The 19,149-nt window shown below is 42.5% G+C and overlaps 1 protein-coding gene across 1 annotated transcript in view; it reads right to left on the minus strand.

Moving 5' to 3' along the window:
- The window catches only part of exoc6b (exocyst complex component 6B), a 131,288-nt gene that overhangs the window by 98,949 nt on the left and 13,190 nt on the right, over positions 1 to 19,149 (minus strand). The window contains exons 2-7 of the mRNA XM_031734737.2: positions 14,754 to 14,919; positions 14,610 to 14,657; positions 14,424 to 14,514; positions 13,621 to 13,666; positions 12,661 to 12,865; positions 1,045 to 1,218 (exon numbers count right to left, since the gene is read on the minus strand). Coding sequence (XP_031590597.1) covers positions 1,045 to 1,218; positions 12,661 to 12,865; positions 13,621 to 13,666; positions 14,424 to 14,514; positions 14,610 to 14,657; positions 14,754 to 14,919 — 730 coding nt within the window. The remainder of the gene's footprint in view (positions 1 to 1,044; positions 1,219 to 12,660; positions 12,866 to 13,620; positions 13,667 to 14,423; positions 14,515 to 14,609; positions 14,658 to 14,753; positions 14,920 to 19,149) is intronic.

Consider the following 19,149-nt stretch of genomic DNA (forward strand, 5'->3'; position numbering starts at 1 on the left):
ATTTTAACTCTCAAGTGATCCCTCAGTGTTTGTTTGCCTTTAGGAAATAAAGAAGCATTTGTATTCGGAAATCTCTAAAGGCATTAGACTTAACAAGCGGACCACGAAACATCCAGCTGCATTTTCACAGTAAATGTTGGCTCTTATTATTTATTTGTTGGTTTGCCCACTGGCAGAAAGCCCAGTCATTACTTTCTGATCTTTCAGCAAGTTTTTTTTTTTTTAAATAAATTTTTTATCCTCAGCCGTTTGATTTGTGCTCCTTTGACTTTCAAAGACTAGAATCTGCTCCAGCCAATGGGAACAGTCTTTTGAATGTGTTGCATACCTTCGTACAATGTTTCGAGCGGTAGTTGAACGCGCGCCCAGTATAAGGTGGTTTATGTGGGCTACTTGCTGAAGTGGGATGAATGTTCGCTCTCCGGAAACATCAGAAATGTCACCTGGGCCGGACCTAATTACTTCAGACTACTGGGACTGAAGAAACATTCACAGTCAATGTGCAAGGAAAAGGAAATGAATGGGAAAAAAAGAAGATGATGAAAAAAAAGAGAGAAAGAGTCATGTAGAAAAAGCAGCATAAGCCTTAGGCGAGAAGAGGACACATGGAAGAGATGAAAGGACAGAAAGACTAAAAACTGACTAACAACAAAGAAAACGCAGCAGGAAGCAAGTAAAACTGAGGCCACACTGAAGGATAATCAGACTTCAAAGGAAACTGGTCCAGCCTGCCAATCTTACGGGAAACCCACAGTCAGGATTGGCAACAATTATCTGACTGTTTAAGGGGTTATAAAAATGAATGTCAGCCCACTTGGAAACAAGTCTGAGCTGCCCAGGCGACTCATGTACCCCGCCATGGGGGCGACATCAGAGACGATACTGCCAAGGACCAATCTGAGATGAATGGGATGCACTGGATGTACAAACTTACCAGTGCAGAGATGTTTGTTTCATCAAATAAGGTGAAACCAGATAATCGGGAGGCTGCGTGTTGCCTTGTTTTTGTGTGTGTGTGTGTGTGTTTGTTTGCAGTTTTCTCACTTCATCTTCCTCCTCTTCATCCTCCACATCCAGAATTCCCGTGTCGTGTTCTGACAGCGAGTTGACACCCATTCCAGCCCGAATTGCCGCCGGCGCCCCCTTTCTGCCGCGCCGGCCGAGTAGGACCCTCGGCTGAGGTGAAACGGAGCTGTCCAGCGAGCGCTGTAGCTGGGCCTGGAGAACAAAACAGAAAAGCACATGAGAACTCCACAGAGGGTCAACGGATTATTTTAAACATGCATTGTTTGGTTCATTTCAGTTACTTCCTACATTTCCCAGAATCTCTTTTAAGTCCAACAGACGAGTATTTGCATTTAGGCGCTGGCGCAACTTCAGAGCAAAACAATGGAAGCTCTTTGATTTTCACGCTCTGACACCAAAACCAGATGTTGTCTGATAACACTCATACTCTGTCTGCAATCAGACTCCTCACGTGCAAGAACTTTTATAGGGGACGGAGCAGAAAACAAACCCAGGAAAAATTCAAAAAACACCAACTGCTTTCAGACACTAATGGGGAAATGGTGTTAATCCAACTCAGCATGTGAGCAATAAATGCTTAAGTTATTGCTCATAGTACCCCCCTCGTTTTAGGACAATTTCGGGAAAACGTCAGAAATTGTGGACGGTGTTGTGAGGTCACCGGTTTAGACCTTTTGAGCCGCTCCTCGTCGCATTGGAAATGGCCAATAAAAGTGATTTACCAAAGCAGCCTAAGAATACACAGGGGGGAAAATACCAGGCCAGGAAGGGAAGGACAGGAAGGATGAGGAGTCGATGAAAACAAAGCATGTAAAATTAGTGCTCGAGACATAAAAGTGCAGACAGGGACAGATTACATGTCTGACCTGTGCTTTTGCTCGACAACGCCTTCAATTCAGCTAAGGCGTTACTGTTCCTTAAACTCAAGCTTACCAAAAAAAATAAAAATTTGGAGGACCAAAACTGTCCGAAAAATAAAATGGGAAGGACTCCGAAAGCACAAATCTCCACTGAGGCAGCTCATTCTCTGAGCAGTATTTCCTTCTAATCAAATAATATTTCATTTTGCATGTATTCATTTTATTTTCTTTGTTTTCTTTAAATCATGCACAAACTACCAAAAAATAACCTCCTTGTTACAGGTAATAAGGGATACAAAACTGATATAGAAAATACGCAGTGGTCAGCAGATCTCTCTGCAAAAATGCTTTGTTGATACAGAGGAGAATGGCCAGATTCTTCTGCGCTGACAGGAAGGCAAAAGTAACTCAAATAAGCTCTCAAGACAACCAAATGCAGAAGAGCATCTCTGAAAGCGCAACACATCAAACCTTGAAGCTGCATCTAGCTATTTGACATAGCCTACACACCATGTTACAAAGCTCAGATCATCTTAAACAATGTGTCAAAATTCAAAATGGCTCCACGGTCACCAGATCTCAATTCAACAGCGAACCTTTGCAATGTGGTGGATCAGGAGATTCACATTAAGGATGTGCAGCATGATGCTATCACGTCTGTATAAACCAAAATCTCTGTGGAATCTTTCCAGCATCTTCTTGAACCTCTGCCACGAAGAATAAAGGCAGCTCCGAACGCACAACTCGAAAACTATACCTAATAAAATGTCCTGTGAGGATCACATTACTTCTTTTGTCAGTGCAACACAAACACACACGTGTGTACCATATACAGCTGCATTTGGTTAATGTCCAACTCATCCTGTCATTTAAGTTTCTCAAAAACGTGGTCATTTAAAAGAAGGTGGGGTAAAACAGAGCAGGAAATGGAAAAGTCTACCTGGAAAGATTCCCCCACCAAACAATGCCATGTGTAATGTAATGTCTGATGCTAATTGTGTCCTGCGTCTACATCGCTGTTCGGGGATTACTGTGGGAAGTGATACATTCATCTCCCTGTGCGGCAGTGCTCGATGATGAGCTCTAAAAATAAAAATACTAAAAAACAGGAAGTTTTAGTTAGAAATTAATGGAAGCTGGTATCCATAACAGAGTGAAAACAGAGCCGCGGTCACTCCAGAGGTGGCCAAGTCTTTGTCAGGACCTCGCTGGTAAGAGATCATCATCTTGCACTTCTACATACAAATAAAACTGATCTGAAGTCTTTAGTCATTTCTGTCTACATGGGCCTGATGTGCGTTTTGAACTCTTTAACATCACCGCCATTCGCCTTTCTTCGAAATCCTCCTCCAGTCGGTCCTCGGCCGCAGCATGGCCGCCAACATTTTTCTGTGGGAAAACCCTCAGAAATGAGGTCAGCGCGCCTTTCCATCCACACCCAAATCCGCATCGGGCTACTTTTGAAAAACCTATGCAAGCGCCTTCCTTGATCACTGGCGCCAGCACGTAGGCTGCCTTGCGCACTTAAATGTGTCGAATGGAACGTCAATAAAGACGTCAGACACATCAAAATGCTTCTTTTTGGGCTGTTAATGCAAGGTTAATGAGAAAAACTGTTGCGGACACGAGGGCAGATAGGCACAAACCCAGAAGAGCACAATATCAGAGATGCTTGTGTATGAACACAATGCCATCTTTGATCTAATGTCCAAACACACACCCAAACACAAACACAAACACACACACACACAAACACACACACACAGAAGACAAGTGAGTCACGGAGGACAATAAGAACAAACAAAGTCAGAGGAAAGTGTCGTTCGGCTGCAGGAGGAGCTTAGGCCTAACGCTGAGGAATGTGCCGAGTTCTGAGTGTTTTCTCTAATTACTTTACATTGAATTAAATCAAAATGCTGAAAGAACAACAGGATGGAGAAACTCAAGATGGCGAGAACCACAGAGTGAAGAGTCCTGTTGCGTCTGCGAGTCATTTCTTTGTAATTGTTCAAATGCTCAGAAATGTACAACTTAACATAGCTCAACCACAAAAGACGGCAACCTGTGAATGGCGGGGAAAAGAGAAGAGGGTTTCAGTGACGTCAGCACCTGCGTCAAAGTAACTCGGCGCGGCGGTCGAGTCGGGGTCTGGCATTCTTCAGCAGGTGCATCCATGCCCGCTAACATTACTGTATACACACTCACCCGACCATTCACTCTTAACCGGGAAGCCTTTTTAACCCCGTCTTTTGTTGTGTTTTTTTCTTTGGGGACGGAATTCGGTGCGGCGCTTGAAGCACAAGTGTGGGAATGTGCGTCATCTGCGGCGCAAAAAAGCCATGAGAAACTGGGACGCCGTTACAGGAGGGAAACATGGGAGGCATGGGGAGTGGAGCAGATGGAAAACGAACAGTAGGAGTCGGGAAGAAAAGGAAAGAGAAATGGGAAAGGTGGTGAAGAGGAAGACAGGTTTGGAATAGATGATGGCATTGGAGTGAGAAAAAAATAAAAAGTGTACAAAAAGAAGGCAGCACAGCATTTTGGGATCAGTCACACTATAATGGTTTAGAGTAAAATCACTTTAAATACTTTTTAAATGATCGGAAATTACTCTGTGGAAACGCCAGGAGGGCAGTCTTGACTTTAATATGTGGCTGAGGTGAGTTGATGTCTCTGAGTGCATTTGCAACACAAGTCGGCAAACTGAGAAAAATTGCAAGTGAAAGAGCAAAGATGCTGTGATGCGCTTGGTGACAAGTGGTTTCGACGGGTTGTTTGTTGTGGGGGGCTGAGCGACATGTGTGAAAAATCTACATTGGTTACATTTTTTGTGGGAGAAATCAAAGTGACGGAGCATGTTTGGAAAACATGGTTGTATCTACCAAAAAAAACAAAAAAACAATCACTGAAAATGCAAAAGTAATGCTGTTAACAATAAATGTAAAATTGTTTCCAAGATTGCTCGTTATCCTTTGAAAAATGTGTTTGTGGGATCCAAGAAATCTTTAAAAAACTCTGAATGAAGTACTCTCATAGGGAGTATTTAAAAAGGAGCTAACGGAGACATTGTTAACAGACTGATTGCTTGATTGCCTGAATGATCCCCTGGTTATGCAGCTAATAAGGTTTGTAAAAGGTGACAGTGTAGGGTCAAGTGAACAAGGCCCCAGTTACTAGAGACCAGTCTGCAACAATCTGGCAACCGCTAAAAATATTCACTCCCCAACCGTCTGGAGAGTGGTAGCTGGAGGTTGATTGGAAACCAATTGCTCAGTGACCCCAAAGAAGCCACCAGTGCCAGGGGAGAATCTGTATTCCCCAATTGAAAAACCTCCCTGTGACTGTTTTACCAAACTATGGGCAAGCATGGCAGCTTGCCATGCATCCTACTTGCATCCTGGATGCAAACAGCTGCATTACACTGGTAACACAACTTCGGCTCTTCGCAAGCACCTGCACAGATAGCATGCTCTGTGTTAGCATGCTAACACAAAGCTAGCCAAGAATCCGGAGCTGACAGTATGCCGACACCAGTGATGACTAGTCAGTCTCGTAGTCTCTAGTTCTACCAGATATAAGTGTAGGATATCATACAAAACATCTCTACAGGCTTTCAGTAACAGTTTCTTCTCTACCCCCTCCCCTCTTAACAGGTCACGTTTTCTTTTTTTTCTTTTTTTTTCCCGTTGCAGGGCGACTTCTTCCTCCCCACAGTCACAGAGAGCTGTGCTCAGGGGACATGATTTTAATATTGAACGAAATTGTTTTAAAGGCTACTGAAATGATGAAACAGCTAATACAACTCTGTTCAAAAGGACCTCCAAACCTCACTAAAACCATGTTAAACGTGTTTATTTTTATTTGGTTTTGGTTAAGAAAAGCTGGCAGGCTTCAAACTTCAACTTCAAACTTCACAAAATGTGCCCATCGAATTAAGTCTAGAGAGACTGAGTATCAAAAGTTTGCTCAATTTTTCCTTTTAACTCAAAGATGAGGAGGAAAAGTTACCTCTATAACATTTTACTAATCTTTTTTTTTTTTTTTTTTTTTTTTTAAGTATTCATTTGGTATTTAGTTCAGTATTGGAAAACAATCCTGATAATACTCAAAATAACAAAAGAATCAAATTGGCACACAGAAAAATACTCCGTAACAAATGACTCGGATCAGGATAGAAGCTAAAACCTGACTGGGGCATCCCTACTATAGATCACTTTTTGGCAGACAGTCGGCCAGCCAGAAATAATGGTGTCTGATGGCAGTGAACTGTGGTGCATTATTCGGCAGACAACACACACACACAGGGTCCAGACAGGGTGACACAGCAGCCCATAACAGTCTATTTTCGTTCCCCTTGTGATGGTTCAATACACCGACCCAGCGTGCGCCCTCCGCCACCCTCACTGCACGCACACGCATGTGTGTGTTCAGTAACTAGATACAGGTAATCAATCTTCTTCCACTTCACAGGCCCGGCAATCTGTTTCCCATTAGTGTGTACGAGTGTGTGTGTGCGCCTACTGAATACACAGCAGAAGCTCCAGATTCGTCCTCTGTTGAAAGCGAATACAAGAAAAAGAAAAACAAGAGGAACAAGAGAATGAAGGAGGCAGGCAGGGAGATGGAAAGATGAGGAGGTGGAAAGAAAGGACGAGAGAAAAGACAGACATGGAGATTTTGAGGAGGAAGGGTACGAGGGGACAGCAAGACAGAAAGAGGGACATGACAAATGACAGGGAGTTATGGGAGAATGACAAAGGCATTTAGAGACGATTCTGGCTAATTCCACTCCCTTGGTTCTCTTTCAAAAGGACCTATTATGCTTTACTTATTTTCTGTCATATATATGCTGTTATAGTTCTCTTGCTCATATTAAGCTCACAGTCAATAAAGTTTTTGAGTTTATAAACAGAAATAAAGAATATTCTACTTATAAATATACACTGATTATTGTGTAGTTAATGCATTCTCATGAACTTCGAATTAATCCATTAACAATTCATCCTGTAGGAGCAGGTCAAGATTGACATCGCCGTTCCACCTGATCACGTTGTATGTACATGGCTGGCGATCAGCCACAAATATATTATCGATGTTGCCATTATTTATCAGCAGATTAAACATGTGACCCTCATGTCTCCCCATCTCTGCACAACTGACAAAAAAAAAAAAAAAGAAAGAAGCAAAAGAAACCCCCAAAACCAACAGCTAGTTATAAGCTATAGTTGTGCCAACTAATGTTAGGCTCATGTCCTAAAAAATAAAATATTTCACTTTCCCTCAAATAAACAGTTTGATTACATTATCACATCTTGTGAAAGTTTGCTCAACAAGTGTCCAAAGTAAACAAGACCTACTTCAAAGTAAGTTTCACTAATACTTGCTAACAGCAACTAACAGAGGCTAACAGAGGCCAACAGAGGCTAGCAGCAGCGATTGCCAACAGAAAACTTCAGGATACCCTAAACCAGGGGACCCCAACCTCTTTTTTGTGCCACGGACCGGTTTATGTCTGACAATATTTTCACGGACCAGCCTTTAAGGAGTCACGGATAAAAACAACAAAATAAAACCAGTACCGGTTTTATTTAAAAAGAAGATTTATTCATAACACAAGGGAAAAGATCCAGGGAAACAGAGTTAACAATAAAAAAAATAACGATAAAAAAAACGATAAAAACTGAAAATCATAAATTTCACGGCCCGGTACCAAACGACTCACGGGCCAGTACCGGTCCATGGCCCAGGGGTTGGGGACCGCTGCCCTAAACTGTTATAAGACAAAAGCGAGCTTCACTGACTTGTATCGCTTCTCACCTGTCAGTTTGACAGGTGAGGTAACTGACTGAAAGCCTAAGCTCACTCTCAGAGTTTTTGGAAGTTATTCGAAGGTAAAGGCGTAAAGTATAGCAAAAATATTTAATTGTCGCATATCCTTTGTTACATTTGACAAAATTTCAGACTGCTCTAAGCACTCATTTTTCCCCACTCCTGATTTTGTATGACATGAAAGACAGAAGGACACACCGTGTAAACCCTCTGTTTACAAGGGGTAAACCGATAAGAAGAAAGTTGGCTTCCAGTGAAGGGAAGATCCACTTTTCAAGATCTGAAAACTGCTGTTCACAAACACTGTCCATCTAATCTGACTGAGCTGGAGCTGTTTTGCAAAGAAGAATGGGCAAGGATTTCAGTCTCTAGATGTGCAAAGCTGGTAGAGACATACCCTAAAAGACTGGCAGCTGTAATTGCAGCAAAAGGTGGTTCTACAAAGTATTGACTCAGGGGGCTGAATAATTACGCACACCCCACTTTGCAGTTATTTATTTGTAAAAAATGTTTGGAGTCATGTATGATTTTCGTTCCACTTCTCACGTGTACACCACTTTGTATTGGTCTTTCACGTGGAATTCCAATAAAATTGATTCATGTTTGTGGCTGTAATGTGACAAAATGTGGAAAAGTTCAAGGGGGCCGAATACTTTTGCAAGCCACTGTACATGGATTATTTGGAATTGTCAGTCATGCAAAGCTACTCTACAAGAATCAAAGCATGGCAGGTCCCCTTTGGCCCTTTCACTCTATGTGGGATATCCCTGAGGACTCTGTGTTTTTTAAGAAGTTGAAGACAGGCAGGAGTTTGTACCATCATGAAAGTAACCACACTGACAAATCTGTGATGGTCCAACCTACCTGCCTCCTACTCCATCCACCCCATTTACTTCAAGCAGAAGTCTGGGTGGGGCATCAGAGGTGGTTGCACCTGAGAGGTGGGAAGGGCAAAAATAAAAGCTTTATTGGCTTTATTATTGCTCAATAAGATGGCTCAAAACAGGCCTGACATTTTTCTTTGAAATGTGTGGAGTTCTTATAGACTGGTTAACATTTTATTATCAGGACAGCGACACAGCTGATAAAGCCTCTGGTGTAAACAGGGATCCAATGAATAACTGTCCTGTTATTTGGGGTGTTTTGACAGCATATGCAGGTTCAAAACTTGAAAAAGCCCATCTCTGAACTCCACACTTCAGTGAAACGGCTTCACAGAAGGCGTGTTTTTTGTAATGAAATACCAATTTCTTGTCCTATCCTCCTCACCCTCTCATCACCTTCCTGACGTCTTTTTTTTGGCTCTAAGCATCCTTCTGCTACTCTTTTTCAGATATCCACATCTCCCTTACCTCTTCATCTCCTCCTACTAACTTCTGTACTTAACTTTTTTCCTGCCTCTCATCCATCATAATCCCTCCCAACAATTCCCCACTTTCCTCTTCTTGTTTCTATACATTTAGCCCCCCTGCCCCCGCAACTTTATTTTTCTTTACTCATCTTCTACTTTTTTCTTTGATCCTCCCTCTTCTTCTTTCCTCTTCCTCCACTTCCATGGGCATGTGGCAGCAGACAATAGCTCCATTGTAAGCCATTTGCACTCCTCAATCTCCTCCACCTCTTCTTTCCCCCCAGATCTATTTATTTTCACATCCTTGGTTGAGGGAGTTGTAACGACGGCCGGGTAGAGAGCTGGAGCTAATTTGGAACAGAGCGCAGCAGAGAGACACACTGTCTGAGGGAGAAAGAGATGGAGCGACAGAAAAAATGGAAGCAGAACAAGAAGAAAGAGTGAAGGAGAGACAGAGGAGGAAAGGAAGGGAAGGAAGGGAAGGAAGGGAAGAACGTCTACTTTGCTTGTGCACATTCAGTCCCAAACACACACACACACACACACACACACACACACACACACACACACACACACACACACACACACAGTTATGACTGAGGGTGTGTGTGTGTTCTGAGCCAAACATTTGATACAACAACATAATCCCAGTATCAGTATCAGGTCTGCTGGACTGCTGGGGTTTCCATAATCTTCCTTGTAATTAGTGGTTAGGAGAGTAAGTGGTTAGCTTCTTCAGTGACTGCAAGTGGATTTTCTACGCCAGTGACGCTCAAATTGTGGTCCGAGGACCCCCCACCCAAAGGTCAGTGAAGGGTTGTTAGCGTGCAGATGTTATAAATGGGAACTGCTTGTGTGTGATCATAATTTCTATTTAATGTCCATCACCTCCTTCCTCAGAGAGAAAACAAATACTTTCTCCCACAAAGATGTGACAAATTGAAGGAAAACTACTATAAAAGGCTCTTTGTGAAGTGCTGGATCAACAGCAACATCTTTCCACAGCGATGGCAGCTGTCTAAAAGGTCACTCTGAAAACTCCAGTGAAGTTCAAATAGTTTGGAAATCCTCAGACCATGCACTGACCCCTGTGACCTGCTCTGGGTGTTTGTTGTTTTTTTGTTTTTGTTTTTTCTAGATGGGAACCTTTAAAACTCACTGCCAACCAGAAGCAGCAGGATTATGAAGTGAGATCCTCTAGTGACATCTAGAGGACAAAAAAAAAAAAATAATGTATGTTAACTTTTTCCCCCAGAGGGCTTCAAACTGCCACCTATTATATGCATAGTGAGATGTCTATAAAAAATTAGCTTAATATCTGACAGCTTCTCAACAGAGACTACCTTATCATGACTTTTAGTGTCAGCGAATTCGATTTTCCACCTGTAGGAAATGTTTAACAAACTCTCTGAATCTTTTTTTCTTCCCATTAAAAAGAAAATATAGCCTGCCTGAGTGCATGAGTCTTTTTAAAATAATTTAAAGTCAAATACTTTTACGGCACAAATTTATTCTTCTAGTGATTGTTCTCAAAAAATGATTTCAGCTTCGTCTGCAGTTCGTGAAGACATTTCTCTTCTCATCCAAGAGGCTTCTTCAGTTCTAAAAATACTGGCTGCCCCCTGTGCTACCCCTTGTCCAGTCAGTAGATGCACCTATGGTATCAATTTGTACATCCTACATTGCCTCATTCTTCTCTACAAACTTGGATCTCTATGCCGCCCACCCATTTAATACTGAAAGCACTGATAAAGGGATATGGGAGGTGTTCTGAATCTGCAAACTGATGGAGGCCTGATAGCTCAACTCCTTGCCCCGTTATGAAGCTTCAAGCTGAGCATTTTCAGTCTTGGTATTTTAAAGATGGAAGTGAAGAGAATCCCAGGATGCACACACCCTGGAGTATCCCTACACCACCACAGACCTTCCTCTTCCCAAACACTTTTTCCAGGTCTTCTGGGAGCAAACTGAGGTATTCTCAAGCAAACCAGCAAGGTGCTGTCTAGCAGGTCTTGGCTCTACCCTGGAGCTTCCTTGCAGTTGGACATGGCTCCTTTCGATGTGGAGGAGTAGCCCAAGTTCCTCACCCCATGTCCAAGTATTAGCCCAGGCAGACACCCTTCGGAGGAAGTCTCATTCTTTTGGTCACTAGCCACACGTCGAGGCCATAAAATGTAGATGACAGGTTAATCAACAGCTTCACTTTGAATTTCAGCTCTCTCTTCACCACAACCGGCAGATAAAGCAAACACTGTGCCTTACGCCCCTCACTCCTGAACAAGACCCAGAGATGCTTTAACTATTCCACTTCAGACAGCAACTCATTCCCAACCAAGCTGAGCCAAGCCAAGGGATGTAATCCATCCAGCGTGTCCTGGATCTACTCCTGACCCAAGTAACCAGCAGAAAACCAAAAGCTGGATGACTTTGACTGATCTTCGGTAAAAATGGCATTATCTTTGAGATCGTAGAGAACTTAGATTAACTATATAATATTACATTTACTGCTGAATTGAAATACATCAATAGGAATGAGGTGAAAGTCGTCAGTTCTTTTTGGGGGGGGTTGTGGGTATCTGTATTTAAGTTGAATGTTGATTGAACGGCTGCTGCTTTGGATGGAACAGCAGAGGAGCGGTCCACCCATTGTACCAACACTAACTAAAGTAATTATTAGAATGTAAAACAAAAGCAAATGTGCAGCGTGCTTTATTCTGAGCCTCCATCCACTTGTACATCTGTCGTGAACCACTCCTTCATCATTCCCATCCCTTCCCTTCATCCTGCACTTCCATGGAACAACATTCCCCAAATAATGGAAGCCTGCAAATAAACAAGGAGGCCTTCACTCTGAGCTATGGATACCACAAGAGAACATAAAACACACAGACATATATAACTTCCTTAGCCTTGAAGAAAAAAAACAAAACAAAACAATGAGGTAAGTGGAGAAAAGCTTCACACACACATCTTTGTGCGTGCATGTGTGTGTGCATGTTCCTTGACAAGCCAACGTACTTGTTTACTGGCAGTGGAACCACAGAGCAACACGCACACGCGAACACACACACAGGCTGCTTCCAATTATCAGACAGAAAAGATGAACAACAAAAATCAGTTGTAGGATGAAGTCAGTCAGACAGGCAGTAACGTACAGTCTTTATCGCAGACACCAAACGACGTTACACACCGGACGTGTACAATCCGTAAAATGTCTCTGCGCTCTACTGCCATCTCCAATATCTCTTGAGCACCAGATAAGGCCAAAAGATTAAGTTAAGGTTTAAAAATGGTCATCAAAAACACACCAACAAGTGTTCAGCTAAAAGTTTTAAATCAGTAGTTTAAATCTTTTGTTTGGGAGGGGCAGCCAATCAGAGTGAAGTTGGAAAAGAGAAAAAGAGCTGAGGATTTGCACCGAGGCCCAGAATGAGATAAATGAGGACAGTTTTGAACTGTAAATCATGCAAAGCTACTCTAATACAGTGCAAGAATAAATATACAGAGCCACATTTAATAAATCTGTCATCTCCTGTGAATCAGAGCGTGTCGGCTGAACTCTGTCAGCCCAAGTGTTTCTGGGTGTTTGTGTACCTGTTTCATGGCGGTCTCTCCTATCTTATCCGAGTGTTTCCGAATGCTCTCCAGGAAGTCTCTCAGCTGTGACATGGCCGTGTCGCGGATCTGTATCCTCAGTTTGGGGATGTTTTCAGCCATAATGGAGCAGAACCGGTACTGACCCGCTTTGGGAAGACACGTCTGTTCCAGCTGCTCTAACGTTCGCAGTGCAGGGTAGTACCTACAGAGACAAAGCATTTGGAAAAGTGCAATCAGCTTGTTTGTTCAATCACTCAGTGAGCTGGTTTGAAAGTTCAGGATGAAGTCTGACTCGTCTCAAGCCAAACTCTGTTTTTTTTTTTTCAACTTTCACGCCTGAATGCAGCTAATCTGGTTTTGTTTTGAACATGTTAATTTCCACTTGCAAAACTGACAGACACACAGATGCATGACCAAAAAACACCCAACCCAACAACCTAGGAGTGCTCGCACACAGAGAAATAAACACACTCCGATACACCTCACGGAGATTTGGCAGCACAGAAATCCCCCAGACACTTCAGCAAACTTCACTCCACTGCATCGCTCAAACACAGGCTCTCCCTCTCGAGGAGCGTTCGCTTTTGGCTGACCTCCTCCTGCTCTCTGAGAGCCCAGCAGCCGTGGGACAGGGAGACGGGGAAAAACACACAAACAAAATGACAAATTTATGACCAGCCAAGACTCCTATCTACAGGCAGCCCGAGGACAGAGAAGGGAAAGAAGGATGCAGAGAGAAGTAGTCTCAGCTGCTCAGGGAAGCGCTCTGGCTCCATCTTGTGGCTGCCAGCTAGCAAACATCTACATGATCCAAGCGGGATGTGAAATCATACAGATATACAACTATAAAATAGTAGCTCTGACAAAACAGCAGTATTCCCCACACTGGGAATGAGAACAGCATGATACCTTTAGAAAATATATTTGCATCAACAAAGAAAAAGACTCAATGCTTACCGTTTGGCCTTCATCTGCTCCTGAAGTCTGCTGTACATCTCAAGAACTGGAAGGAAAGAAGAAAAAAGACTTTAATTAGTCTGAGAAAGGAAACTCGTGCTCAATCACCCCGGGAAGGAAATCTCAGGACATCGATTGCGTCCATTCAAATGTAGCGTCGTCGGTGTGATCTCTGATCTACAGGGACGAGGCCTATCACCGTGCAAAGGCACCAGTAAACCCTCTGTACTGCCACATTATCATTACAGTCACTGCTATTTATGACGAACGACACTTCTGGAGTATTCTCCTGAAAAATAGGTTTCACCACTGCGACAATATGGCCACATCAGGGAGAAGTCATAACTGAAAGTAAAGACTTTGCAGAGTGGTTTTTATTTTTCCAAAAAGAGCTTTCAAACATTTGCTTACTTCCCTCTACATTTTAACTGTGTATCTCTGAGCATACTGAGAATACTTGCGTTTGTATATGGGCATATGGGAGAAATTTGAAAACACTAAAACAAAACTGGCAAAATACCGGACTTCCTGTTGCGCTCAGGGCACGGCTCCTGTGTGTCTTAAATCAAACGTGCACGTGAAACCAAAGCAGGGGAGCTCATTTTTGTCATTTGTAGCTTTGCTCCCCTCGTTTTGGGTGAGAGCTATAAAACCCACACATTTTCACCCGACCTGAACATGTGCAGAAATTCATGAGGCTTCAAGCACGTTTAGTGCCTCAAAACGATGATTAATCTTCTAAAACAACAATAAACAGAGCAGACACAATAAAGGCGCGTTCACACTGAGTGTTTGGGTGTTACCTGGTAGGCAGTGCGTCAGTTTGTCTATCGTGGTGGCGATGTTCCTCTGTTGTACCCGACACTGTCTGAGCTCCTCCATGGAGGTGGTGAGCTAAATAGGAGGAGGAGGAGGTGAAGAGAGCAACATCAGTGAGGACGTAAGCAGAAGCATGCAAGACTTCTCTGTGTGAACCTGTCAGCTTTTACCTCTTTGCCATTTTCCTGAAGATGCCTGTTAGTCTCAGTCACCTGACTCTGAGAGGCACAAAGGAGGAAGACATTAATTCAGATGCTTTACAGTCAAGTGCTCGCCATCGCACCTGTGATGCAGACCTCACCGGCACACCTTACCTTCAACTTCTGCGCCTCTCCTCGCACTTTGAGCAGCTCTGTGATGGAGTCCACGAACCCCTGGAAGTGATGGTTACACATCTTCTCGATCTCCCGATCATGGTTCCTGATCCGAGCATCCAGCTTCTCCATGAACAGGCCATGCTCCTGACCATCGTACACTGACCTGAAGACGAACAAGAAGAAAAGTTGTTGATAAGAAGAGCTGCAAAATATTCTGTTCATTCATTTTTAGCGTCATTAAAGTCATTTTAAAGTCTGAGATTACTTTTATTTAGGACCAACAGTGACACAAAACTTTTTTTTTTTTTTTTAAATAATCCTCCTGCTCCATGAAGGAGTCACCACAGCATATCGTCTGCCTCCATCTCATCCTATCCCTACCATCCTCCTCTGTCACACTAACCCTCTGCGTGCCCTCCATCAGTATACTCATTAATCTTCTATCCAAAGCATAGCTCCACCTCTCGAGGCTCTCCTCTTCACCTGCTACCTAATCTCACTACAGATCACAACATTGTGTACAAAAACATCACAGTCCACAGAGACTCCTGCCTGCCCTCATCTGTCAGACTGTCCATCATCACTGCAAACAAGATGGGGCTGAGAGCTGATCCCTGATGTAATCCCACCCCCACCTTGAACCCATGTAACACACACCACTCTACTATCTCATACATGTCCTGCACCACCCTCACAGTGAAGCTCCTTCTGACCTTCTCTGCGCCTCTCCATCAACAATTCACCTCTCTTCTTAACCTAGCTTCAACGGGGCTTTCCTACAGCTTCATGGTGTGGCTCATCAGTTGATGATGATACACTGATTATTATTAATCATTTCGATACATTAAGCATTAAATGATTTAAAGTTGGCCTATAACAGAAAATAAAATGGGAGAGTCAATAGTAAGGGAATGTTTTTTAACACAGATGGAGTTACATAGAATTAAATAGAAATTCATGCCACATTTTAGCTAAATTTATTTAGCTAATGAATTTGGCATTTATTTTTTATATTATTTATTTTTTATATTATTTTCAATTAATTTAAATAATTCATTTATCCGATTCGGTTTTTTTCCCGGTATTGTCATTCAGAATTTTTTTGTGGCTTCACTGATCCCGGGGTCTTGTTTGCGAGTGATGGGAGCCGGAGATCGACAGACGGATTGGTGCTGCGGCTGCAGTGATGCGGACGCTGCACCGGTCCGTCGTGGTGAAGAGGGAGCTGAGTGTAAAAGCGAAGCTCTCAATTTACCAGTCGATCTACGTCCCTACCCTCACCTATGGCCACGAGCTGTGGGTAGTGACCGAAAGAACGAGATCGCAGATACAAGCGGTGTAAATGTGCTTCCTCCGAAGGGTGGCTGGCCTCTCCCTTAGAGATAGGGTGAGAAGTTCAGCCATCCGGGAGGGGCTCAGAGTAGAGCCGCTGCTCCTCCACATCGAAAGGAGCCAGTTGAGGTGGTTCGGGCATCTTACAAGGATGCCTCCTGGGCGCCTCCTGGGTGATGTGCTCCGGGCATGTCCCACAGGGAGGAGGCCCCGGGGCAGACCCAGGACACGCTGGAGAGATTATATCTCTCGGCTGGCCTGGGAACGCCTTGGTGTTCCCCCGGATAAGCTGGAGGAGGTGGCTGGGGAGAGGGAGGTCTGGGCTTCTCTGCTCAGGCTGCTGCCCCCGCGACCCAGCCCCGGATAAAGCGGATGAAGATGGATTGATGGATGGATGGATGGATGGATGATCCCAAGAAATCAGGTGCTGAGGTCACATGATGTTGGAGATCAACTCAACACCTCATCGTAGTTTTTATCAGGCTCACCGTGAGGGTGTTCACATGAACAGCACAGCTGGCAGCTGATTTTACAAAGAAAGACAAAACTGATAAAAGAGTTCTCACACACACACTGGATAAGAAGGAAGATGGAGTTATCAGTATCACAGATTAATCATAAAGGCACAAGAAACAGATTTTAATCCATTTAATTAATGTTCAGATGTTTATGAGTAAGTTTTACAGTTTATTCTGTCAGCTGCTGTCTTGGCGGTGCGTAACAGCCTGAAGGCAAATGAAAAAAAAAAAAATATAGAAACATAATTCTAATGTGAGTTTACTTTATAAAATAGACTAAACCTTTTATATGCATGCTGCATATAAAATACAAAAAGAAGCAAGGATCCCTTATTGAGGCTTAAAATTGATCTTAAATGCATTTTTAAAAATCAGTTTCTCCCCAATGCTCATCAGGAAAAGGCCCTGTTGCCATGAGCAATGCTATTTTTCAGATCAATGACCACATCATTTATATTCTCTAACAAATCCTCCAACAAAGCAGGTCCAACTAATGAATCACCTTCATAACACTAAAAACAGTTAAATCTGAAGTTAGCTCGCTAAGCCTGAAAGCTTCAAGCCTGCACCATTTCTTCCCTCGGTCTCTTTTGATCTGAAAACCAATTAATCCTAAACCTGCCAACCTTTATCGGCTATGATAGCATTCAGGAAAGAATCAAAGCATTAACCGTGCACAGGTTACTGCTTCTTCTAAAAGAAGAACAGTAAAGAAAACAACTGCATCTCCTCTAAATCTCCAGTAGAGGTCGCTCATAATCCAGCATCAGACACAGCTGCGGTCAACCACAGCAGCTTCCAGTTCACCGCGTTGCTCCAGAGCTCATCGGCAGTCGATGCTGTGATTTTTAGCTCAAACAGTCAAATTACTGATAAGTTCTCCTCATATGCATAAAATGTTTTACTCATGTTTTATTTAAAACGACATTAATGTGGGCGGTTTGCTTAATGTACTGACCGAATATAAATCTTCGTCCTTTGGACTGCTGGTCAAACAAAAAAACTAATAACTGCATGCTTTCTATTTTATTCCCATGTGTGATTGTTGGGAAACTTTGCAGCTTCACTGTGCAAACTGTATATTTTCCATTTAACATACTTGGAGATTCATTCATTCTTGAAAAATGACACAGTAACTGCCTGCCCCTGATTATACTCATTATTAAAGATCCCATAGCTATTAAACGGTAACTACTTTAAATCACAGGCTGTAAATAAAAGAGGACCATAGCTCTCAGGTCTTATAAGTGGATGAAATATACATCTTCTCTAATGGCAAAGAGGGGCCAATTTTTGTGGTTGTCATGATATTATTACAATATCATCATCATCATCATCATCATCATCATCATCATCATGCAACGTTTGGCTACTCCCTTACTGAAAAAGAGTCACCATAGCAGAGAGCTCACGTTTGATTTGGCAGTTTTACAACCAATGCTGTATGTTGTATATTTGTCTCCTCACTGACTATCGATCAAGTTACTGAAATAAGCAACAATAACAATGATAACAAATCCAGAAAAAAAGCACAGAAAATCAGGCGATAACGATGTGGGAATAAGAACACAAAAGACACTTTATAAAGCAACCTTTTGGGTATTAAATCACTGCCAAATATATATAACTTTAATATCTTCATTTTACATGCTTACACTGAACAAAATGTGGCATTAACAAATTTGTTATATTAATTATTTGATTAAAAATAAGAAAAAGTAATTTATTGATCTAACAACAAAGGAGAAGGAAAGGAAGTTTAGCCATGTCAGAATCAACGAAGTAAAAGAATTTTTACAAAAGACATAAAAGGAACTATAAATGTTAAAATGAAAAGAGCAGATGATTACGATCTATTGTGCAGTACTGTATTATAAAAAGTTACTGCATAAGGTATGAAAGACTTCCTCTTTCCATCCTAAGGGCAAATGTTAATACAGATATTTGACTGATTTTTCAATGAGTTTGAGCCACAAACACCAAATAAATAAATAAATACTCAGATTACTGCCAGGAAACCAGCAAATGTGTGCCTTTTTTCCCTGTAGGTCAGTCAGTACATGTCTAGCTTACATTTTACATTCAGACTAACTCCAGCACACCCGGAAAATCTAACCACACAAAACCATAAAACTGGATTCATAGATGTAAAAAAAAAAAAAAAAAAAAAAGCGCGCCTCCATTCGCCCGACCACACGAGGACAGATGTAGAAAAATCTCATGTTATTTCTGTGTCCTCCTCTGTGATAGTGAACACAGTACTTCCGGTGTTTTTTCCCTTCCTGAAACAGCAAATACAGACACACACACACATAAACACACACACCTGTGTACAGCTAACAATCCCCCTCCCTTCCTCCTGCAGACCAGGAAATGCCCAGCATGTACAGCAGGGAGCAGGTCTGACGTCACTAACTGCTTTCTTTAGATGCACTCATACAAACATAATAAAGCCCTGCCTTTGGCAAACACTTAGGCAAACTGCCGCCTGCTAATGAAACCAGAACAGAAATCAAAGTAAAAACAAGGGCAGTGATAAATAA

This window comes from Oreochromis aureus, linkage group 3, assembly GCF_013358895.1.
Source record: "Oreochromis aureus strain Israel breed Guangdong linkage group 3, ZZ_aureus, whole genome shotgun sequence".
NCBI lineage: Eukaryota > Metazoa > Chordata > Actinopteri > Cichliformes > Cichlidae > Oreochromis > Oreochromis aureus.